The sequence below is a fragment of the Phyllostomus discolor genome, chromosome 3 (genome assembly GCF_004126475.2).
Source record: "Phyllostomus discolor isolate MPI-MPIP mPhyDis1 chromosome 3, mPhyDis1.pri.v3, whole genome shotgun sequence".
Taxonomy (NCBI): domain Eukaryota; kingdom Metazoa; phylum Chordata; class Mammalia; order Chiroptera; family Phyllostomidae; genus Phyllostomus; species Phyllostomus discolor.
Window position 1 is genome coordinate 115,808,788 of NC_040905.2, and position 22,052 is coordinate 115,830,839.

Here is a 22,052-nt window from a genome sequence, read left to right on the forward strand (position 1 = left end):
CAAGGGTGAGAAGATGTGTTCTGGAAAGGAGAGAGCCTACCACAAGTGGTTTCGAGACAAGAAAGAGCTTGGCTGGCTGCAAGAAGTAATGGAAAGCACTGTGGCTGGGGGAACGCAGGGAGCGGTAGAAGCCAGAAGCTTGGGATTTATTCATGATGTGGTGGGGAGCTATGAGGCGTTTTAGTCGGAAGAGTAGTACCTGGCTGCTGTGCGGGGTTCAGATCACGGGGAGCAGGGGCCGGGGAAAACCTGATTTTGAGTTTCAGGGTAGTGGAGGAAGGAGATAGAGACGATTGGAAGGATTCCGGACTTGTTTAGTGATGCATGGACTTGCTGAAAGTCCACGGGGAAAAGATGAGCACCGGTAATAAACACTGCGATAAAAAAAAGACCAACCACCGAGGCAGAATTGGGGAAACCCCTCCTCCTTAGCCCTGAACCAAACCTCTGCCTTCACTGGGCCTGGTCCCGGATCCGGAACTGTTGCTGTGTGGGAGCCGGCTTCCGGCGAGGAGCTGACAAGAGAGGACCACTTCTGGCGATGGGCGGGAAAGAGACAGGCTATTTCCGGTGCGTGGGTTCCGGCTCGGCTGGGCAATTTTACTAGATGGTTTGGGTGCCCGCAGAGGAAGAGGGCTCTTCGGTTCCTCTGGCAGTGTTACCGCTGCCGCCGCTCTCCCAGGTCATCGCAACTTCTAGCCAGCGGCGCCAGACCCCTCAGGCTCCTTAAACGGCTCGGTCTTTACGCCCCTCCGGGACCCCTGCGCCTGTCCTTCGGGCCTCCCTAGCCCTTCTGCTTCGTCCCCGAACACTCCAGCCGACTGCGTGGATGGTGGTAACCACCTCACTTCTCTGTCGGGATTGACTGATCGAAGGTCCACTGACCGCCTAGATTTGACTGGGGGAGGGGCGGGTGGAGGATGGAAAGGTGGGCTGGGCTGGGACTGACCATGTAGGGTCTTCCCCACAAGTCAGACATGGGACTTACCAGCTTCAGGGCAGCTATAGCACCTTCTGACCGCCTGGCCAGGGTAATGGGACTTGCCTGTCAGACTGACTGACTAGCCCAGGTCTAAGCAGTTTTGGGGTATCCATTCAGGGGGAAGGATTTGAACTGACAGTCCCCCTGCCCTTATGGTGACCAGGCCAGCCAACTTCACTGACCTCCTCCTGTGTCCATTACCTGTGCAGCCATGGAAAAGATGTCCCGAGTGACCACAGCCCTGGGTAGCAGTGCACTGACAGGCCATACAATGCACTGCCACCTGGACGCTCCAGCCAACGCCATCAGTGTGTGCCGTGATGCGGCTCAGGTGGTTGTGGCAGGCCGCAGCATCTTCAAGATCTACGCCATTGAGGAAGAACAGTTTGTGGAGAAGTTGAACCTGCGTGTGGGCCGCAAGCCTTCGCTCAATCTGAGCTGCGCTGATGTTGTCTGGCACCAGATGGATGAGAACCTGCTGGCCACAGCGGCCACCAATGGTGTGGTAGTCACGTGGAACCTGGGCCGGCCGTCCCGCAACAAGCAGGACCAGCTGTTTACAGAACATAAGCGCACAGTGAACAAAGTCTGCTTCCACCCCTCTGAGGCCCATGTGCTGCTTAGTGGCTCCCAGGATGGCTTCATGAAGTGCTTCGACCTCCGCAGAAAGGACTCTGTCAGCACCTTCTCGGGTGAGGCCCTCAGAGGCGGGTTGGGCAGGTGTGAGTCTTTGAAGGTGGCTGGCATGTGCAGGAGGTTAAGAAGTGCTGCAAGCATCAAAGGCACTCAGATGTGCTCCCAGGGGGCTACCTGGAGGACGAACCAGCTGAGCTGAGACTGAAAGAGAGGGTCGAGGAACAACAGGGGAGGGACCGAGGCTGACCTGGTTGAAGTGTGAACAGTAGCTGAAGTGTGGCTGCAGTTCTCATGCACCCAAAGGGCCAGCAGGAGTTGAGGCTACGAATGGGATAAGGAAGAGGACAGAGCCAGAGCAAGCCCACAGCCAACGTGGGTGGTTGAGCAGATGGTGTTTCACTGCCTCTTCCCTTACCTCAGAGCTCCAGGCTGCCTCATTGCAGGAAGTCCTCTGGGATTTCCAAGGTCCTCAGCCCAGGGATGCAGAGGAGGTGGGGTGCACTGCCTGATCCCCGCCATGGTTCTTTTCCCAGAATGCCCAGCTCCCTGGCAGTGGTATTGAGACAGTTCTCCCTTATCCACCTTGATGGAACCAAGTGAAGCACAGGGCAGAGGCCTTGGAGAATTGAGGGTGGAGGTCTCTTAAGACAGACCCCGAGCTACCTGTGCTGGGGTAAAGCAGGACACTGCTCTCAAAGGCTCTTGGTTTGGCAGTTTATGGGGGTGAATATGGATCCTCAAAGCTTCCAGTCCTCTGGAGTTGACCGGGAGCTCCAGCTCAAGGTGGAGGGACTGGGAAGAAGCTAGGGTACCCTCATCTCTGCCTCCTTTGGGGTCCTCAGTACCACTTATGGAGTGTAGACAGGCGGCCCAGTGAGGCTCCTGTTCACCCAGTGCTCTGATAGCCAGTCCTGAGGCTGGGCCCCAGCTTCGTGCAAGGACTGACATCAGAGGAAGAATCCAGGAAAAAGCAAGGTCCAGGAGTTTGTGTCAGAAACTACCAGATGTCTGGCCCTGGCTGGCATGGATTAGTTGGTTGAGCGAGGTCCTGCAAGCTGAGAGGTCGCCAGTTTGATTCCTGGTCAGGGCACATGTCTGGGTTGCAGGCTCCATGCTCTGTTCCTGGGTGGGACATTTGCATAAGGCAGCCAATCACATCAATATTCCTCGGCCTCTCTTTCTCCCTCCCTTCCCTTCTCTAAAATAAAATAAAATTAAAATATATTTTTAAAAAGAAACCACTCAATGTCTGGTGTCCTGCTCCCCAGCCCAGGCTGTTGTGTCTGTGAGGCCTCTCCTCTTGGAGGGTCCACAGCCGCTCCAAGGACCCCTTTTTGGCCACTCTCCCTCCTGGAATGCCCAGTGGGCTGTCCCCCTCATCTTCTCTCTCCATTGACGTTCTGCCCACAGGCCAGTCTGAGAGTGTGCGGGACGTCCAGTTCAGCATTCGGGACTACTTCACCTTTGCCTCCACCTTTGAGAATGGCAATGTGCAGCTCTGGGACATTCGGCGCCCTGACCGTTGTGAGAGGATGTTCACAGCCCACAATGGGCCTGTCTTCTGCTGTGACTGGCACCCCGAGGACAGGTATGGGGTGCGCTAAAGGCAGGGGCAGCAGGGCGGGATGGGTGGTGCTCACGGAGGGGCTCTCTCACTGCCTCAACTCCTGTGAGCCAGAGAGTCGGGGAGCCATCTCATCCTAGGAGAGGAAACTGAGGGCTTCATGGGCCTTCCATAGGGGCTGGCTGGCCACAGGTGGGCGTGACAAGATGGTGAAGGTCTGGGACATGACCACGCAACGTGCCAAGGAGGTGCACTGTGTGCAAACCATTGCCTCAGTGGCCAGAGTCAAATGGCGGCCTGAATGCCGCCACCACCTGGCCACGTGCTCTATGATGGTAGACCACAACATCTACGTGTGGGACGTGCGCAGGCCCTTTGTGCCTGCAGCCATGTTTGAGGAGCACCGAGACGTCACAACAGGCATCGCCTGGCGCCATCCACATGACTCCTCCTTCCTGCTCTCTGGCTCCAAGGACAGCACACTGTGCCAGCACCTGTTCCGTGATGCCAGCCAGCCTGTTGAGCGTGCCAACCCTGAGGGCCTCTGTTATGGCCTCTTTGGAGACCTGGCCTTTGCCGCCAAGGAGAGCCTAGTGGCCACTGAGTCTGGGCGCAAACCCTATGCTGGTGATCGGCGCCACCCCATCTTCTTCAAGCGCAAACTGGATGCTGCTGAGCCCTTTGCGGGGCTCGCCTCCAGTGCCCTCAGCGTCTTTGAGACAGAGCCTGGCGGTGGCAGCATGAGCTGGTTTGTGGACACTGCTGAGCGTTACGCCCTGGCTGGCAGGCCACTGGCTGAGCTCTGTGACCACAATTCCAAAGTGGCTCGGGAGCTGGGCCGAAACCAGGTAGGTGGGGCTGGGCTGAGGTGGGCCCAAGAGCCATGGCCTTGGGTCAAGGTCAGGGGGCTTTTCCAACTGCTGCACCTAGACGCTGTCCCAAGTTCAGTCCGCTGACCCTCAACCACCCCAATAACTGATAACTGAGGGTACTTAAGACTGCAGAGCCAGGCAGACACCAGTGCCACCCTGGGGATACAGGTCTGGGGCATCAGAGGGCTTAAGCCCCCATCCTAGCTTTGGACTTCCCAAGGTCCACTCTGTCATTTTCTCCCTGGGACCCCAGGCTCATTTTGATATTGGCCAGCTCCCACATCTGCTTCCCTCTGTGCCCTGCAAGATAGGGGCTGGGATTTTTTTTTATCATTCCCATAGGCCTTGGTTTCCCTACCTGGGGTGGGCCAGGACATTGGGTCATTGGGGCGACTGAATGCTGAGAGTTTTGGTTCCATCCAGGGTGGGGACCTGCATGGGGCAATAGGGCCCATGGACCTTGTGAGTGACTGGTGTCCACCCCTAGGTGGCGCAGACGTGGACCATGCTACGGATCATCTACTGTAGCCCTGGCCTGGTGTCTACTACCAATCTCAACCACAGTGTGGGCAAGGGCAGCTCCTGTGGCCTGCCACTGATTAACAGGTAGATCCCTGGTGGCGGCTCTCTCAGAGGGTGGGGCTGCTGGAGCCTACCCACCCATCAGCCCTCCCTGCCCCCAGTTTCAATCTGAAGGATATGGCCCAAGGACTGGGTAGTGAGACCCGGCTTGACCGCAGCAAGGGTGACACACGGAGCGACACGGTGCTGCTCGATTCCTCAGCCACACTCATCACCAATGAGGGTAGGCTGGAGGGCAGCACAGGACATTGCTGGGAGTGGGGCTGGGGCATCCCAGAGCAAGCCGGCAGTGGGAATCCCTCCCTCCCCTGGCAGATAATGAGGAGACCGAGGGCAGTGATGTGCCTGCCGACTACCTCCTGGGCGATGTAGAGGGCGAGGAGGACGAGTTGTATCTGCTGGATCCAGAACATGCACACAGTGAGTCGGGGCTGGGAGGGGCAGAGCTGGGAGGCAGGACCAGAGGCTCATACCTTGCCTTACTGGCCCCTGCTTCGCAGCTGAGGAGCCTGAGTACGTGCTGCCCCAAGAGGCCTTCCCCCTGCGCCATGAGATTGTAGACACGCCACCAGGCCCTGAACACCTACAGGACAAGGCTGACTCGCCCCACGTGAGCGGTAGTGAGGCAGATGTGGCCTCCTTGGCACCTATGGACTCCTCTTTCTCGCTTATCTCTGTCTCACACGCACTCTACGACAGCCGCCTGCCACCTGACTTCTTCAGCGCCCTAGTGTGTGACATGCTACGCTTTTATGCTGAGCAAGGTGACGTGCAGATGGCCGTATCTGTGCTCATCGTGCTGGGTGAACGTGTCCGCAAAGACATCGATGAGCAGACCCAGGTTGGTGATTGGGCGGGGGACGGTCTCCCTGCACACTTGTGTTTGCACCCAGCACGCTGGGGTGAAATGCCTCAGTGTGCCCACAACCCTGCCCCCCCCCCCCCCCCCCCCGTCTCCCTCCTCCCTTCCTTGCACCACCAGGAGCACTGGTACACGTCCTACATCGACCTGCTGCAGCGCTTCTGCCTTTGGAACGTGTCCAACCAGGTAGTCAAGCTCAGTACCAGCCGCTCCATCAGCTGCCTCAACCAGGCCTCCACCACCCTGCATGTCAACTGCAGCCACTGCAAGCGACCCATGAGCAGTCGTGGCTGGGTGTGTGACAGGTGCCACCGATGTGCCAGCATGTGTGCAGTCTGCCACCACGTAGTTAAGGGTTTGTTTGTGTGGTGCCAGGGCTGCAGTCACGGGGGGCACCTGCAGCACATCATGAAGTGGCTGGAGGGCAGCTCCCACTGCCCGGCTGGTTGTGGCCACCTGTGCGAGTACTCCTGATCCACTCGTCCTGTGGGGGAGGGGAGAGGCTGGGGCTTGTGAACCAAATAAAGGAAATGGAGCCACAGTATGAAGCCGCCTGTCACCCTGTCGGTAGCGCCACAGGTTACCCAGTAATCACTGGTGGGTGGGGGGCAGTGTACCCATGAGAACTGGCAGAAGTCACTAGCATCTGCCTCATCTTTGCTTTGCTTTCCGGAAATTCCGCCTTAGTAGGCGGGCCAAATGAGGCGGGTTCCGGGAGTCGTACCAGTGCCCGGGCTGTTGCCATAACAACGGGGCTCCCGTCATGCCTCGCTGCGAGGGGCTCATGGCGCCCAAGGTGCGTCCTCTCTTGCTGCTCATGCTCTGGATGCTGCAGGCTCCTGCCCAGCTCGATCCCGCAAACGAGAACGACGGAGGGTGGTGAGCGCGGCGCCGGGCAACCGGGGGAGGGGAAGCACCGCCGGATGGCCCGGGTCGTTGACTGGCTATACCCACAGGCAGCAGCGTGGATCCGGGGCGCCGGCAGCCGTGGCGGAAGAAGAGCATTGCACAATAGAGCGACGGGCCGACCTCAGCTATGCCGAGTTCATTCAGCAGTACGTAAGCCTTCCCACACACCCACACCTCCCAAGCCCGAAAACCTGTCGAGGAGATCCGTCACCCTGAGTCGATGCTGGCACACTGTTTGCCTGCCGCCTATTGGCTCTTCCCGAGGCCACCTCCCGATGACCTCCTCTTCAAGTGACTACGTGGGGGCGGCAGTGGGTGAGACCCGACCGTGATTCTGCCCTTTCTTCTAGCTACGCCTTCTCCAGACCTGTCATTCTGCTGGGACTCACGGACAACTCAGTGAGTGCTTGTTACCCTCTGGCCAAATTTCACCCCCCGTGGAGTTGGGTGCTTAAGTCTTCTTTCCCCCACTTGCCTGCAGAGGTTCCGGGCTCTGTGCTCCCGCGAAAGGCTGCTGGCCTCATTTGGGAACAATGTCGTGCGCCTGAGCACTGCCAATACCTACTCCTACCAGAAAGGTGAGCTGCCCCACCTCCCTGCCTAGCCTGCTGACCAGCTTCCTAAAGGCAGCATCGGTCAGTCCTGACCAGCCCTTTTCTCACAGTGGACGTACTCTTCCAGGAGTATGTGGGGCAGCTGCTGCACCCCCAGGATCCCAACTCCCTGGGCAATGGTGAGCAGTTGGATTGGTGGTAGTAGGGTGGAAAGGAGGCACTTGGGAGTGCTCAGGTGCCAGGATCCCTGCACCCTCCTGTGTTCTTTCTGGCAGACACCCTGTACTTCTTTGGGGACAACAATTTCACTGAATGGGCATCACTTTTTCGGCACTACATTCCACCCCCATTCAGTCTGCTGGGTACCACTCCTGCTTACAGCTTTGGGATCGCAGGTGGGTGCTTTTAGGACCAAGGGGTTTGGGGGACGGGTCTTGCACTTGAGGTTTTGTCACCAGCTGCTCATAAATGACCCCATAGGAACTGGCTCTGGTGTGCCCTTCCACTGGCATGGGCCTGGCTTCTCAGAAGTGATCTACGGTCGCAAGGTCAGCCCAGGGTGGTAGCTGAGACTTGGGGCTCACTAGCCACAACCCAAAGAGTAACCTTGCTGCTCCCGCCCTTAGCGCTGGTTCCTGTATCCCCCTGAGAAGACACCTGAGTTCCACCCCAACAAGACAACTCTGGCCTGGCTGCAGGATACCTACCCCACCCTGACACCATCTACACGGCCCTTGGAGTGCACCGTCCAGGCTGGTGAGGTCAGTGGCTGGCAGGAGGGAGTCAGCCTGAGTCGGACTGAGGACCCCCCACTAATCCCCGTGCCCCACCCCATCCAGGTTCTGTATTTCCCTGACCGATGGTGGCATGCCACATTCAACCTCGACACCAGTGTTTTCATCTCTACCTTTCTCAGCTAGCCAGAGCGGGCAGCTGGCGAGCACAATCGCACACCAGCACACACCCCTAAACTGCTCACAGGTTTTATTACTGGGACAGTGGTGGCAGCAGCAGCCTCAGCCCAAACCACCCTGGCCTACTATTTCCGGCCCAGAAAGAAGATGGGGGGAGGGGGGGAGCACTCATAGCCTACCAGCAGAACTGATGGAAGACAGGATAGGGACACCAGAGCAGGGATCCAGGTACACAATGTGTACAGGGGCTGGGGGCTCCTGCCCCGAGGCTCTCCCAGGCCAGGGTGCCAGGCAATGTGGGACGATTGGCCCTCCCACTTGCCCTGCCTCAGTAGTCCTCCACCCAGCCATTCTCAGAGATGAACGCATCGATGACCTCTTTCATGGCCAGGTTGGGGATGAGCTGTTCCTGGGTCAGAGGGCTCCGGGTCACAGGGTCAAAGTGGCCCACACGCTGCAGTGACAACAGGGTCAGAAGGTGCTTGGTGGGCCCAGGCCCTGCCCCCAGCGCCCATGTGCCCTCACCTGCAGGTGCTCCTCAATGTCCTTTCGGTCATAGGTGATGCCGCTAGGTGTGATGCATGGCTCCCGCATCAACTCAAAGCTGATTTTGCCACACAGATAGTCAGGGATATCTCGCTTCTGTATTACATGGGGTGAGGACAGGAATCAGGAACGGGACACCACTCCAGTTCCTACTGCTTGTAGGCCCCAGGCCCAGAGAACAGACAACTCACCTTTCTCTTCTCATCTACCTGGGAGAAGAGCTCGTCCATGTCTGCTAAGTACTTGTCCTGCAAAGAACCAAGCAGCCATGCATGGGCCAGACATCCTGTCTCCCTTCCCCAGTCACAGACCCAACAGAAGCCAGGGACACCCTCATGTCTCGTGCACGCAAACACATAGACCCACACATGGGCTGGGGCACCCTCACGTGCTTGGCCTCGATGCAGGCCTGCTGGGCCCGGATGTGGCCATCATCCTCATCACCGTCGTGGTTCCGCTGACACTCTTCCAGTTCCCTGGAGGTTGACCAGGAGCTGGTCAGGGAGGTCTGGCCATGAAAGGTCAGACTCCACCCCAACCTCAAGCTTGTTCAAACTTTGTTCCCCTGCCTCTTGTTCACCAGGGTTGGCCTTCAATAAACACTTGCATTCATTCATGACTTAAAGTGGTGACTTGGTGGGAGTGGGGGGGTATTGTTCCTAGAGGCTGTCACCACAACCCACCTCTCACGCTCGGCCACGATGAGTCGCGTGAGGTAGGAGTGCAGCTCGTTCTCCTGGTGGATGCGCCGTTCCTCAATGCTATTCCAGCGCTTCTTCTTGGCAATGCGCAGAGCACTGGGGATGTCATCCCCAAAGTTGAGCCGCTGCTCCTTAGCTAGATTGTAGGCTGGGGGAACAGAAGCTTCAGGTCACCTGGCCAGTCTACCTGTCTGGTCCCAGGTACCCCAATAACCAGTCAGCTTGTAGGCCTACCTCGCTGCAGGTTGGCAATTGCCTCATCGTAGCTCTCCATCTCCAGCTGGCATTGCCCCAGGAAGAAGTGTGCCTTCACAGACTGCCCATCCAGCTCCAGGGCACGCCGGCAGTCAGCCAGGGCCTGCTCGTGCTGTTGCATCTTCAGGTAGCACAGGGCCCGGTTGGTGTAATATACTGCCACCAGGGGATTCCGGGTCTGGGTGCCAAGGCAGGCCAGTCAGCATGAGAAATGAACTCACCTGCCACCTCTGTCCCAGGCCCTGTCCTGGCTTGGGGTCCACAGTTGGAGTCAAGACATTAAGGGATTTTATAGCTTCAGAGGCTCTGAACCCTGAGAATGGGTGGAGGACGGTGTCTGGCCCTGATACCTGCCTGTGCCCTCTCGACTCTAGTAAGTTTTGCAAAGGTAAGTTTCCCAAACTTGTGAAGATCAGCTTTTGGACCTGGGCCTCCCTGGCTCCGCCGGCCTCAGGGGCCCTTAAGCTCCCACCCGTCGTAATTCTCCAGCAACCAGCACTAGGTTTAAGAATTGCGGCCTCGGAATCCTTGAGACAAGACCATCACTGAGTCCTGAGAGCCCAAGCGCCCTTCCCCGTTGAAGCCAAAACCCTCCGAAGGTTCTACGAGTGTGGCTGGGCAGGCCCCACCCCCCTCCCCTGGCCCTGACGCCGGTTCCCTCCCCCGGCAGGGGTACACTCACGATGGCGCGGCCGTAGCAGGCCGCCGCCTCCGGATACTTGCGGCCCACGAAGAGCCGGTTGCCCTGCTCCTTGAGCTCCTGCGCACTCGGGCTCTTCTCCGGGCTTCCACCAGCGGCGCCCAGCCGCGCGCCGCCCTCCTTCTCCTCTTTGCCCTTCATGGCGCCGCGCGGCACAGCCTGGGCTCCGCTCCCAGACTCCGCTCCTGGCCTGTCCTGCGCCCGCAGCACAAGCTCGCAGCCCGAGCCCGCGATCCGCTCGGGCCCGGTCCAGCGACCCGCCACCGGAACTTCCGGCCGCGTGGGGCGGAGTAAGCGCGACGGACCGACAGGAGCAGGTGGGCGAGGCCACGCTTGCGCCCCACGCTCTGCGGGGCGGGGCTGACGAGCTTCTGGGGTGGGACAACACTAACCACGATGTCGGAAGTCTGGAGCAGCTCCCAGGGCTACCCTGGCAGGTCCGCCCCTCACATTAGGGAGGTGTCCTTCCAGAAGCCCGCCCCACCTACGCCCCGCTACCTCCCACGCCCACCCAAGGCCCCGCCCGAGAGGGCCAGAGTGGTTAGGCAGCCAGTCTGGCAGGCCGCAGGCAGGTGGTGTGGACTAGCACGGCCCCCAGTAGTAACTGGAAGCCCTGGGCGTACAGTAGGGTGGTGGGGGCTTCGGTAAGGCGGGTAGTCCCCGTTGCTCAGCCTACCATCACTGCCCTACCACAGGTATCGAGAGGATTTGCAAGAAGCCATCGAGGGCTGAGCGCAGAGAAGCACGTGACACCAGACGAGCTGAAACGGCTGCTGGCTTGGAAGCTGGCGGTGAGGGATTTCCACATAGGGGGCGGGACCTCGGCCGGCTGACCCGCCCCCTGGCGTTGGGGGCGGCCCCTTGCGCCATGGGGTGGGGCTTTCGCCTGGGGGGTGGTTCCTTGCTTGTGGGGTAGTCCCCCCTGTTGAAGTCCACTACCAGTGACCACCCACCTAACCCAAGTCTGCTGCAGGGGGGCCTCAGTGAGGAGAGCTGATTACATGGACGTGGCGGGTGGAACATGTTAGTGTTGTTGTGATACGAACCAATGACCATGTCGGTAACACAGAGGGTCACTGGGAATGGCACCCCACACTGAAGTGGTTCTGATACTGGCGGGGTCTGAGTGCTGGTCCTTCACTTCTTCCAGCAGCCTTCATGTCTGATGCGGCAGTGCCAGGCCTGCCAGCCCTGCAGTATACTCTCAGGTACTACCTGTTGGTACCTGGGCCAGGCGCAGGGCATGCCATAGACCAGAGCTGAGGCGAGGGGGCTGTTGGTGGGCCAGGAGGGCATCCAGGACTCCAGTCAGGGTGGAATGTGCAGATCTGTCCTGCAGGGCAGGGTGGCCAGTGCCCCGAGCCCCAAACTCCCTGTGCTCTTCCCTAGGCAGCACATTAGGGTTGTGGACCCCTCACCAAGTGGCAACAGCATGATGGACCTGGGCTGTGGGGCAGAAGCTGTGCCTCAACCTGTTCCCTGACCTCAGCCCTAGCCCAGCAACCCCTGAGAATACCAGGCTAGCCAAGAAGTGCAGGACCCAGGCCAACTGAACTTGGCGGTGGCCTGCTTACCTGCCATGTGACTGTCAGAGCTCAGTAAAAGCTTGCTGGACTCACTCAACTATAAGGTTCACAGCCCCTCCCCAGGGGCTCCCACCTCCCACACAGACACACCTCATACAGGTGCAGAGGAGCAAGGAGGAATCCAGGCTGCCCACACGAAGAGAAGAGCCCTCATAGTCTGCTCGGTGAGTTAGGGGGTAGGCCAGACCAGCCCCCAGAGGCCCGATACAGCCACTTGGTGCTGTGTAAAATATTTATTTATTCTCCAAAAAGGCTCAGACTGCAAGTCCTGGGGGGGAAAGGCCAGGATAGGGTCACCTCTGAGGCCACCCTTGGGACCTCCACTGCCCGGCCTGGCCCAGCAGTCCTAACCCCCACCCAGGCCTGGCAGGGGGGCCAGAGCTGGTGTAAGGCTTGGCCTGGACTCAGCAGGCCACAGGGGCCATCTGCCCTCATGGAGAAGCAGTCTTGAGATGTACATTCACAGAAGGTGGACATGCAGGCCATGCCCTAGCCCATGAGGCCCCCAGGAACCCCTCAAGGTGGTGGGGGGATGTGGGCACCCAACAGGTCATAGGCGAAGATGTTCCAGAAGATGGCGAAGAGCAGGAAGGTGCCATAGGCAAGCAGTACCACCCACCAGCCGCACTGGTCCCGGAGGCGCTCCTCATAGCTGCGCAGGATGGTCAGGCCCATGCTGACCCCCACCACTGCACCAGCCAGGTGCGCCATGAAGCTGGGCTGTGGGCCCGAGGCAGGCAGTGGTGGGGAGAAGCGCAGCCACACAGCCCGGCCCACCTCGGAGCTCACTGCAGAGGGAGTTGGCACATAGGGAGGTGCCCTGGCCCTGGGCTCAGCCCTCCCTCCATCCCCCTGCCCTGACACTCTTTGCCCCTACTTACTGCACACCAGGGCCAGCACCATTCTCAGCAGCTTGTAGGGACACCTCATCCCAGCCCAGTTCTGATGGGGCATGAGACAGGCCATGAGGCTAGCCTCGTGGGCCCCTCCCACACCCACCCAGGCTGTCTCATTACCATGACGACGTTGGCCAGGTGTGCAGAGCACAGGGCGTAGACTCCGCCAGAGCCCCCCACCACAGGGGCCCGCATGTCAGTAATGGAGACAGTCAGGGAACCTGTGTGAAGCAAGGGGGCAGCTATGAGGGTGAGGCCTGTCAGTGAGGTGGCCAGGGGCTATGAGCCTGCCTCACCTGCCAGCACGCCAGCCAGGTAGAGCAGGCTGATGCGGAGCAGGCCGTGCACCATCTCCAGGGGCACCCCAATCATTAGCTGTAGGAGTGCGTTGAACCCCAGCTGCTCCAGCCTGGCCATGTGGGGGCAAATGGGTATGAGGGGTGGGAACAGCCATCAGGCCCCCAGCCACAGCCACTTCTAAGTCTGGGTGCCAGAAGTGGGCCCTCACTCACCCGACGTGCATGAACATGTAGGTGAGGAAGCGCCAGGCCCGGGCACGGTGGCCAGGATGGTATACGAGGGGGCTCTTCATGTACTCAGGGTGGTAGGTCTGCAGCACCCACTTGTTGAGGCGGGCCCCATAGCACAGGAACACGATGATCTAAGAGAAAATGACTTTAGGACTGGGCCAGGCCAGGGATGTGGGTGGCGGACAGGCAGGCAGGCTCACCTGGGCCAGGGTGACCGAGGCCATAAACACAGGTGGTGGGCAGCTGCGGTGCCGATAGAAGTACCAATGGCGGTCCACCTCTCGGGGCAAGATCTCATAGGCCACGTAGCGCACAAACCGCTTATAGACACCCAGGCCTGGCTCATCTAGCATCCCATCCTGGGGCAGTGCCCGCTGTCCATTGGCGATGGCCCGTTTAAAACTGCTGGAACGCTTGCTGCTGATCTGGGGGGCGGGGGACATTGTACCACCCTCATGACCTCCATGCCCGCCTGCTCTGCCCAGCTCCTCACAGGGTGTGAGGCCCCACCCCATGGGAAGGGGAGGGAAGAGGAGCCACCTGCCCACCCAACTCCAGCCAAGGCACTATGCTGGCCAAGTCCTGGGCCCCCACCCTGCTGCCTACCCACTGTAGCACTGACCAGGTCCACCAGCTCCTGGTAGCAGACCTGGCCCCGCTCGTTGCTCTGGGCCAGGGCCACCAGCATGTCCAGCTTGGCTGGATCCAGGGGCAGCTCATGGCTGTGCACCAAGCCAGTGAAGGTGTCCGCACCGATGAAGCCTGTGTTCTCAGGGTCCAGCTGCTGGGGTGGGGGTGGGGGGTGGGAGGTGGCGCTGGCCAAGGCCTGAGGGTGGACCGAGCCCACAGACCTAAGGGCTGTGGCAGGCCAGCTGGAAGAAGCAGTCTCCCAACACCCTTGGGCTAGATCCCTGTGCCCACATGGTTCTAGGAGCTGCCAGGGAACTGGTGCCTGGGTCCCAAGCCTCCAGTGGGCTCCCTACCTCATTTTAGCCCTGCCCATCCTGACAGGGTAGGGCTATGGTCTGAGAACAGTCGCCCTCCCTCCTGCTCCTCCCCAGGCCCCCTGGCCTGGCTCACCCTCTCCTGGTTGGGGGGGGGGGGGGGCTCAGGCTGCGGGCCAAGGTCATGCAAGAAGGGGTTTGAGGAGTGGACACGAGTGGGGGGCTGGGCTGGGGCTCTGCGAGATCCGTTTGCTCAGCCGAACCCAGTGACGGAGGGGCGCGGCAGGGGCGGTGCCGGCGCCCCTCTTCCCCAACGCACCTGCTCCTGAATAAGCTGCAGCAGCGAGCTTCTGTCCATAGAGCCGGGGCCGGGGGCCGGGGTCGACGGCCACGGCCGGGAGGGGCTGCTCTGCGGATGACTCCGCTCCGCCCCGGCCCGTGCGCTCCGCCCGCTCCGCCTGGTGCCGCGTCACGGAGCCGCCCGCCCCTGCCGCACGCGTGGCCGAAACACAGGCGTGCCCTGCACGCGGATAGACGCACTCCCAGGATGGGGACAGATTAGCCACAGCGCCTTGTACCCCTCGCCTACTCACCGCATCCCAGTTCCCCCAACCCTGACTCCCTCCCTGGCGGCATAGCTGCTCCTCCCGAAGGGACAGCAGCTGGGAAACAGCCACAGGCGGCACGCAAGCCCCTCCTGCGCACGCCCTTCTCCTGGAGTTGAGGCTTCAGCACCCACGCCCTCTCTTTGGGGAAGCCCCTGCCTGCCACACATGCTGGTCCATCCGCAGTAGGGCAGCCTAAAAGGCGCCAGGGCCCCACCTATGGATGCCAAGGCCAACAGGGCAATCAGCCAAGGGCAGAGAAAGCTCCTGCAGCCACAGCGCTGGCCAGTGACAGTGGGGGCTGCAGCCCCAGGAGGGCACTGTGGGGCCCAGGCAGAACCTTGGGTATTGGGGCAGAGCCCCCAAGGGGCAAGGCTGCAGCTGAGATAGAAAGGGGCCATATTTCCTGGGGTAAGCAGGTAGACCCCCTTCAACAGAGGTTACAGACTAGGGATGTTACCACAGCAACCCTTACACCGGCTACTCTAAAGCCCAGAACCACGGAGCCATTAATCCTGGCAGCTAGGCCTCAGAAGGATAAAGGCCCAAAGAGCAAGAACACCTCAGTAGCTGTGAAGATGGTAGGACGTTGGAGGTACTTCAAAAGTCTGACCCCAGACCTTTCACCCCTATAGGGTATGTAGCCCCACCCCCACCTCTAGGAAACAGCACTTTAGGTGCTGTTTCCAGTAGCTCCAGGAAAGACCCTCGTGTGGAAGGAGCTGTCCTGCAGGGAATGACCAATGGCAGGAGGGGCACCTATCTGCATAGCCAGGGTTTTCCACCCAGGTCCACTATGGGCTGTCTCTGCTCCAGGCCCCACAACACTAGCAAAGCAAGCTCCTGGGACAGATGCTGAAACATAACCCCAAGTAGGACCCCTTCCTCACCAAGAAGGGTTTTGTCCCTCTCTTCTTAGGCTGGGGCCTCTTGCTGACCCCAGCCAGTGTGATTGAGGCCTCTGGTCAGTGTGAGGAGGACGGGGCAGCTCCTCCACACCAGCAGACACCCCACACACGGGGAGCAGGGCGTTTTGGCACACGTCAGAATCCCGGATCCTCCCCCCAGCTCAGGCAGGCCGCCAGGGTAGATGCTGGGGCTTGGGGAAGAGGCAGGCATCAGGAGGCCCTCAGGAATCAGGGCCCCAGGAAAGCATGGACCTTGGTGTGGAGGCTCCCAGGCTGCAGCTGGGCCACAGGTGGACCTCATATGGGACCTGGAGGGGGGCTGTGGGGGTGATGTCCACGCCAAGATAAAGGACATGATTGAAGAAAAGCCGCCTTCAGAAAGTATGGTCCAAGATGGAAAAGACTTAAGTTTAATCAGGAAATCCAACCTCACATCTTCCGCAAGGGGTGCAGCCCTGGACCAGTCTTCCAGTGGCGGGGGAGGGACCAGCACAATAGTCCAGCCACTTCCTGCCCACACCTCCTTTGGCTCAGTGCTCTGCTCTCTAACCCCCCTCATACCCACTGGCTGCCTGGGACCATGAAGGGTGGAGCTCTGAGAATTCAGGTCTGGGTCACTGGCTTCCTCACCCCACAGTCTCTGCAACACCACGCCCACAAAAGCACCTGGGAGCCCACCAGTGGGGCTCGGCAGTGGGCAGTCTGCCCTCAGAAGCAACATTTAGACGGAAGGAAACGCCTCAAGGTGGCCTGACGGCAGCATCCTGGGGCCCTGAGACCAGGCTGCAGGGTACCAGGGCCTCATCGGCTCTTCACCAGGACCCTGTAGAGTGAAAAGCTGAGGACGGCAGCAACAGCAGCCCCGACAGCCCCCAGTGTCAGCCGGAGCCAGAAGGAGGTGGGGTGCAGCTCCCCATGGACCAGGCACCTGCAGGAGAGAGGCGCTGGCTGGAGACACACTCAGGGTGCTGCCTCGATGCCTGCTGCTATACCCCCTCACCCCTCACCTCCTGGAAGGTCACAGAGATCCACAGAGCTGCTCCCTGTCAGCGGCCAGCGGGCAGAACCATGGGGCAGCCAGTGAGACCAGGCCCCAGAGGGCCCCGCTACAGCATCAGCACCTGACCCGGGCCCACCCTGCAACCCTGGCCGACTCCCCAACCATTCCCCTCTCCTGGTGCCGGAGACCGTCAGTGCCCTGGGACAGGCCTCCCACCACAGGGGCTGTGGTGCTGGTACCCACGGGAAGGCGGCCATGGTAGCAAGCTGGGTGAAGATGGCTGTGTTGGGCTCTCCTGGGCTGGCACAAGAGAACACAGTAGGGGCAGGCAGCCGGTGCCTGCGGCAGAACTCAGCTGGAGACAGGCCAGGCAGTGAGACACCCTCAGGCAGGTCAGCCTTGGAGGAAACGAAGAGGCAGGGGGTCTGCCCATCCATGTAATGGCGCTATGGGGGGAGAGGCCACATGAGGCACAGTCCTGAGGCAGGCAATGTGAGGTGCTGGGGGACCCCCACCCATAGCCGCTCTGTCCAGGGGACCCTGGGGTAGGCGGGGGCTTGCCTTGTAGATGTGGGTGCAGAGCGCAAAGGACTGGAGATCACTACCATCAAACATCAAGCAGGCGACATCACAGGCGGCATCAGTAGCAGAAGACAGCAGGCTGTCTGCATCCATCTCACACAGCTGGACAAAGGGTGGCCTCAGGGGCAAGCCCGGGGCTCCATTCCCCAGGCTGCACCGGGACAGACCTGCCCACATGTACCTGGGGTCCACCCCAGAGACCCCCACCCCAGCACTCACTATGAGGTACTTCTCCTGCCCGTTGGCCTGCACCGTGTTGACAGCGTAGATGGCAGGCGGCCTGTGGAGCTGCCTGGGGTCCTGATGCTGAGGAGGGAGTTACCTAAGCTCACCGGCCCCAATGCTGCCCAAGCCCCTAACCTGAGAGACCCCAGATAGGAGCTGGGGCCCCTCACCCAGCAGACAGTGAAGCTCACCACTAGGCCACGGCCGAGGAAGGCCTGCAGGAAGGCAGACTTGCCCACTCCGCGGGCCCCCACCACCTTGCAAAGGAGGACGTTCCTCTGCGTCTGTCCCTTCTCCTGGTCCAGCCACTTCTCACGGGTGACTGTGGGAGGGTGGAAAGGATAAATGAGAGTGAGGGGCTGCCAGGGAGGAGCTGGGCCAGGACACTGTGAGGGTGGGCGCCCACCTGTGATGGCATGGGCCTGGGAGTCCTGCTTGCAGAGGGTGGGGTAGCCCAGGTAGCCAAGGTGCTCCAGACAGCGCCGGACGTCCAGGTAAGTCACCAGGCTGGGGCGTTAAGGGGGGGGAGCAGCATCACGAGAGGGCGACATTGTTTGGCGCGTGGGGGCAGGTGGGGGCAGCGCTTACGTCCACTTGCAGAGGTACCCGTGCAAGGGCAGACGGCCTGCTTTGGTTGGGACCTCTTGCAGGAGCTGAGGGCCCCAGGGGGCTGCTGGGAACACACTGAACAGGCCCTCCAGCTCCTCCGGGGAGAGGGCACCATCATGGTCCTGCAGGCAGAGGGTCTGTGGTGACAATGGCTGGGAGCCAGGATGGGAAACCAGGACAAGTAGCACAGCAGGGTGACAGCGCCCTCACCTGGTCATACTTCTCAAACACCCTCTGCACAAACTGGTAGCCAAAGTGGTTGAGCTCCGTGCTGCAGCCAGGGGGCACGTGGAGCCTGTGGGGTTGCCGTGGGGTTGCCGTCGCGCTCCACACACCTCCCACCTGTGCGACTGGACCCCCATACAAGCTGGACTGAACCCCCAAGGTTTCTGCATCCATCCCTCTCCTTTGGCTGAACACCACAGCAAAGAAGCAGGCAGGAACACGGTTGGGGCCAGGGCCCACCGGCTCAGCATGAGTCCAAGTTTGCCTGCCCACAGGCCATCCTCTGCCCGAGCACGGGCTCCATCCCCACCCTGGCACCATCAGACAAGAAGAGCCCCCTCCACCACTCACGGAGGGGAGAGGTAGTCAGCGGACAGCTCGAGCGTGTCGCCATAGCCAAAGCGCCGCAGGATGGTCCACGTGGTCTCGTGGCGGCCACGCTGGATGAAGAGCGTATTCAGGAAGAGAAAGCCTGCTCAGAAAGGGGCAGAAAGGGTGGCAGTGGGTGCTACCCAAGCCCCTCCCCACACCGGGGGGACAGGCAGGGTCCCAGGCCTCACCGTCCAGGGTCAGCCGGTCGTCCCGCACGCCTCCTGCCACATGCTTGCGCACCACCATCTTCACATCCTCTAGGGCCTGCGGGGCCAGGGGGTGCCCAAAACAGGACTTCTGCCTCCAAGACAAGGTTGCTGTTAGTCAGCCAGCCGTGCCATTGACTGCCTGGCCTGGTCATTAATGTCATGGAGCCTGGCTGCAGCCCAAGAAGAGTGGGCTCCACCAGGAGGTGGATGGGGGCCCCACCTGGAAAGTGTTGAGCTCCTCATCACTGAGCGCCTGGTCCAGATCCTGGTCTGAGAGCCTGAAGATGCGCGTGAGGGCCTGGGTGCACGCAGGCCTCAACTGTGGGGACAGCCAGCTCAGCACCTCCCCTCACTTCCACCCGTTAGCCACCCCCATCCTCGTCAGCTACCCACCTGCTTGGTCTCAGGGTCATAAAGCGGAGCTGTGGGGTGCAGCACGGCCTTCTGGGCATAGTAGAACAGCTCCGAGATGTTCCTCAGATTCTTGGCTGAGCACTGGGAACCACCAGGACAGACTCAGAGAGGTGCCCGATGCCTGGGGACTCAAAGGAGCCCCAACAAAGATGCAGGCAGAGGTGGTCAGCGGCCCCCACCCCAAGGAAGGCCTCAAAAAGACAGCTTGTCTGTCCCAATGTCCCAGGCCACAAGCACCGAGTGCCCACTGGGCAGCCTGGCGCTGCCCCTTCTCTTCTCCACCACAGTGCCCCCTGCCCGGCCCTGCATGCACGCCTGCTCACCTCCACACAGGTCTCGATCTCAGGGAACTGGCTCATGATGGGCAGCACAGCCTCCATGGAGCTTCCTGGCCGCAGGTCTGACTTGTTGCCCACCAGGATGATGGGGACCCTGTGGGGAGGCCCATGGTCATCTAGGATGAGGGAGCTGGAGGAGAACAGTCCTCTTGGGTCCTACTCATTACCTGGGGCCCTGCTCAGTCCCTCCATTCACCAGTGGGATCCATTTGGTTCGGATCTGAAAGGCAAGGGCTGGCATGAGGTGAGGGGGCTTGCCCAGCCCACAGCTCCTGATGGAACTTAAGCCCACCCAAGGGAGATGGAGGGAAGTCGAGGCCCACTGAGGGCCAAAGTCACAGCCACTGAGAACAGGTGAAGAGCACAGCTGACAGATATGACCTCATCTCATCCTAGCAATTCCCAAATATCCAAAAAGGACCTGGGGTCAGCAGCTCAGAATAGCCCCCTCTGCAAGCCTAAGTGGTTCAGACTCGTGGCTGTCTGCACTTTCTGCAGGAAGATGGGATCACAGGGGGCTCCCCGGGGAAGCTGTGGGGCCTTGGCCACAAGCACCCAGCACCCACAGTGGCTCCAGGAGGCTCCTTGAAGCACTAGTTAGAGGTGGGGCTGGCCGTGGGTGGGTCACCCCAGAGCCCGCATCAGGTGGGCATCTGTCTGGGGTCTGTGCTGGGGACAAGTAGATGACCCAGTTGGGCACCAATGGCAGGGACCCAGGACAAACAGCCACTCTCGCTCACCTTCTCGATGGTGACCTCCTTAGACACATCATACACCACACACACCACGTTTGCCTGCAGGGGAGGGAGCATGGCACAGCATTACCAGAGGCTTCCTGTCCACACCACCCCGGCACTCACAGGCAGGGCAGGGCAGGGCAGGGCCGGGCCCAGAGACCAGGAAGCCATCTTTCACTGGTACTCCTCAGCCAGTGCTCCTTGGCCATGTCTCTGGGACTGGTGGTCTGCTGTGCAAAGTTCACACAAGCCCTTCCCTGCTCACTTCCAGGTCCCGGCACTGCAACTTTGGTCCATGAGTCCCCTAAAGGGCTCAGGACAGACACAGCCACCCCCAAAACTTGGCACACCAGCTCTAGTCTTGATCTTCTACTTCTACGTCACTGTGGCCAGAGAAGATGAAGAGGACAACAGCATAACAGGCAATGGTGGCAAGAAGGCTGCTCCTCAGTAGCTGTGGCCTAAACCCTGGCCCAGTGGCACCCTTTGGACACAGTAGAAGCTGCAGAGGAACCGGGCAAGGCTGCAGGTGCAGCTTCCTCCCAGGGTCTTGCTCAGGCACATGTCCTCCTGGTGACAGGTGAACAGGGGCTGTGCAGCCTGCAGCCCTGGCCATGGCACTGTGGCCCAAAGCCCAGGACGGTGAACTGCACTACAAAGGGGGGGGCAGGTAGGTGGCCGGGGCACATAACTGCTCAAGGGGTCACTCTGAAGGATAATGAGATCTGTTCCCCAGTGTCCACTGAAAGAATAAATGCTGGGTGGAGAGAGCTGTGGGGTTGGCCAGCCGCGGGGGCAGGAGGGAGGGATGGTCCCCTTCTCCCCAGCTCCCAGCAGGGTGCATCACAGGAACCCCAAAGACTCAGTACTGAGACAGAAGAGTTATCGAGGCTGCAGAGCCCTGAGCAATTTAATCCAATCCCACAGAGAGAGAAGCAGGATCAGACCTAGGCAGCAGACCACCCCCAGGGCATAAGTACTAAACCCATCCCTCCCCCTTTTCCTGAGACCTCAGCACACTCTGTACCTTATGAATCTCATCCTGGAGTTCCTCCACCGTCTGCTCAGCTTCTGGACGGAAGAAGAGATGACACTGCAGCCCTCCTGCCCGAAATGCGGCTGCTGGGCAGAACCCTGGGGCGGGGAGCGGGGGGCTCTACCTGAAGAATCCACGATGTGAGTGGGCACCTTCTCTGGGGTGACGTCTGCGGGAATTGTGATCTCTTCTGCTCGGGGTGGGACCTGAAGCAGACCAGCCGTGAGGGTGGTCCAAGGAAGTCCGCCCCTTCCTCTGCGCAACCACAAGAGGAGCGCTGAGTACCACCATCCTCACCTCTTCGGGGAACTCCTCGCTCACCAGCGACAGGATCAGGGACGTCTTCCCCACCTGGGCTGCGCGGGGTAACAGGTCAGCGCCACAGCCAAGGTCGCGGCACCCCCACAGGCTAGGCCCAGCCCCGCTCCCGGTGCCTACCCTCACGCAGTCCCGCCCCCAGCGCCTACCCTCGCCCAGCAGCAGGATGCGCACGTCCCGCTTCATAGCAGCCCGCAAAACCTGCAGCTGGACCCCTGCCCCAGCCCGACTCCCGCGGAGCCCGCTTCGGGTTCTTTGCCCACGCTCTCCCCAGCCCGCACTTCCGGCCTCTTCCAGACGCCGCACTAAGCACTAGCGAGTTTACAGGGCCAGAGCGGCTGGGCTACGCGGTGGCGCCGCTGTGTGGGCATGCCGGGAACTGCTGGCACCGCACGGGACAGAAGGGCGGAGCGGTGGAATGGGGTGCCATGCTGCTTTAGC

The 22,052-nt window shown here is 60.6% G+C and overlaps 5 protein-coding genes across 16 annotated transcripts; 2 read left to right on the forward strand and 3 right to left on the reverse strand.

Annotated features, from left to right (window-relative positions):
- The first annotated feature begins 306 nt into the window (after window positions 1-306).
- WDR24 (WD repeat domain 24) lies at window positions 307-6,036 on the forward strand. Of its 3 annotated transcripts, none has more exons than XM_036021128.1 (9): window positions 307-875; window positions 1,192-1,674; window positions 3,029-3,206; window positions 3,358-4,030; window positions 4,542-4,660; window positions 4,738-4,859; window positions 4,952-5,056; window positions 5,137-5,477; window positions 5,619-5,972. In XM_036021128.1, exons 2-9 carry the CDS (start codon window positions 1,194-1,196, stop codon window positions 5,970-5,972), a joined length of 2,373 nt encoding a protein of 790 aa, XP_035877021.1. In that variant the 5' UTR covers window positions 307-875; window positions 1,192-1,193. The 3 variants fall into 3 exon arrangements, with proteins under 3 accessions (XP_035877021.1, XP_028374439.1, XP_035877022.1); XM_028518638.2 differs by having other exon boundaries at window positions 314-835; window positions 5,619-6,036; XM_036021129.1 differs by lacking the exons at window positions 307-875; window positions 1,192-1,674 and adding an exon at window positions 2,133-2,214.
- Window positions 6,037-6,106: 70 nt separating this feature from the next.
- JMJD8 (jumonji domain containing 8) lies at window positions 6,107-9,034 on the forward strand. 2 transcript variants are annotated; one of them, XM_036021137.1, is made up of 9 exons: window positions 6,107-6,377; window positions 6,455-6,553; window positions 6,758-6,806; window positions 6,889-6,985; window positions 7,072-7,140; window positions 7,237-7,356; window positions 7,442-7,509; window positions 7,588-7,717; window positions 7,801-8,229. In XM_036021137.1, the coding sequence occupies exons 1-9, from the start codon at window positions 6,262-6,264 to the stop codon at window positions 7,815-7,817; spliced, it is 765 nt and encodes a 254-aa protein (XP_035877030.1). In that variant the 5' UTR covers window positions 6,107-6,261; the 3' UTR covers window positions 7,818-8,229. The 2 variants fall into 2 exon arrangements, with proteins under 2 accessions (XP_035877030.1, XP_028365914.2); XM_028510113.2 differs by having other exon boundaries at window positions 6,113-6,377; window positions 7,588-7,722; window positions 7,801-9,034.
- Window positions 7,931-10,372, reverse strand: STUB1 (STIP1 homology and U-box containing protein 1). The gene is made up of 7 exons (XM_028510110.2): window positions 10,060-10,372; window positions 9,357-9,555; window positions 9,105-9,270; window positions 8,810-8,897; window positions 8,613-8,669; window positions 8,401-8,517; window positions 7,931-8,329 (listed from the first exon to the last, which is right to left on the reverse strand). Exons 1-7 carry the CDS (start codon window positions 10,216-10,218, stop codon window positions 8,204-8,206), a joined length of 912 nt encoding a protein of 303 aa, XP_028365911.1. The 5' UTR covers window positions 10,219-10,372; the 3' UTR covers window positions 7,931-8,203.
- A 1,509-nt stretch (window positions 10,373-11,881) lies between these two features.
- RHBDL1 (rhomboid like 1) lies at window positions 11,882-15,812 on the reverse strand. 5 transcript variants are annotated; one of them, XM_028531537.2, is made up of 8 exons: window positions 14,353-15,812; window positions 13,712-13,870; window positions 13,290-13,514; window positions 13,072-13,220; window positions 12,856-12,968; window positions 12,680-12,780; window positions 12,545-12,605; window positions 11,882-12,451 (listed from the first exon to the last, which is right to left on the reverse strand). In XM_028531537.2, exons 1-8 carry the CDS (start codon window positions 14,389-14,391, stop codon window positions 12,180-12,182), a joined length of 1,119 nt encoding a protein of 372 aa, XP_028387338.1. In that variant the 5' UTR covers window positions 14,392-15,812; the 3' UTR covers window positions 11,882-12,179. The 5 variants fall into 5 exon arrangements, with proteins under 5 accessions (XP_028387338.1, XP_028387353.1, XP_028387330.1 ...); XM_028531552.2 differs by having other exon boundaries at window positions 13,696-13,870; XM_028531529.2 differs by having other exon boundaries at window positions 13,712-13,873.
- A 121-nt stretch (window positions 15,813-15,933) lies between these two features.
- On the reverse strand, window positions 15,934-21,915 carry RHOT2 (ras homolog family member T2). 5 transcript variants are annotated; one of them, XM_036021131.1, is made up of 19 exons: window positions 21,761-21,915; window positions 21,591-21,649; window positions 21,418-21,499; window positions 21,285-21,328; window positions 20,261-20,314; window positions 19,688-19,740; window positions 19,506-19,614; window positions 19,162-19,263; window positions 18,989-19,087; window positions 18,748-18,856; window positions 18,539-18,659; window positions 18,173-18,257; window positions 17,942-18,084; window positions 17,760-17,860; window positions 17,545-17,675; window positions 17,348-17,434; window positions 17,108-17,230; window positions 16,786-16,992; window positions 15,934-16,474 (listed from the first exon to the last, which is right to left on the reverse strand). In XM_036021131.1, exons 1-19 carry the CDS (start codon window positions 21,795-21,797, stop codon window positions 16,268-16,270), a joined length of 1,953 nt encoding a protein of 650 aa, XP_035877024.1. In that variant the 5' UTR covers window positions 21,798-21,915; the 3' UTR covers window positions 15,934-16,267. The 5 variants fall into 5 exon arrangements, with proteins under 5 accessions (XP_035877024.1, XP_028376711.1, XP_035877025.1 ...); XM_028520910.2 differs by having other exon boundaries at window positions 16,790-16,992; window positions 21,761-21,914; XM_036021132.1 differs by lacking the exon at window positions 20,261-20,314.
- Window positions 21,916-22,052: the final 137 nt, after the last annotated feature.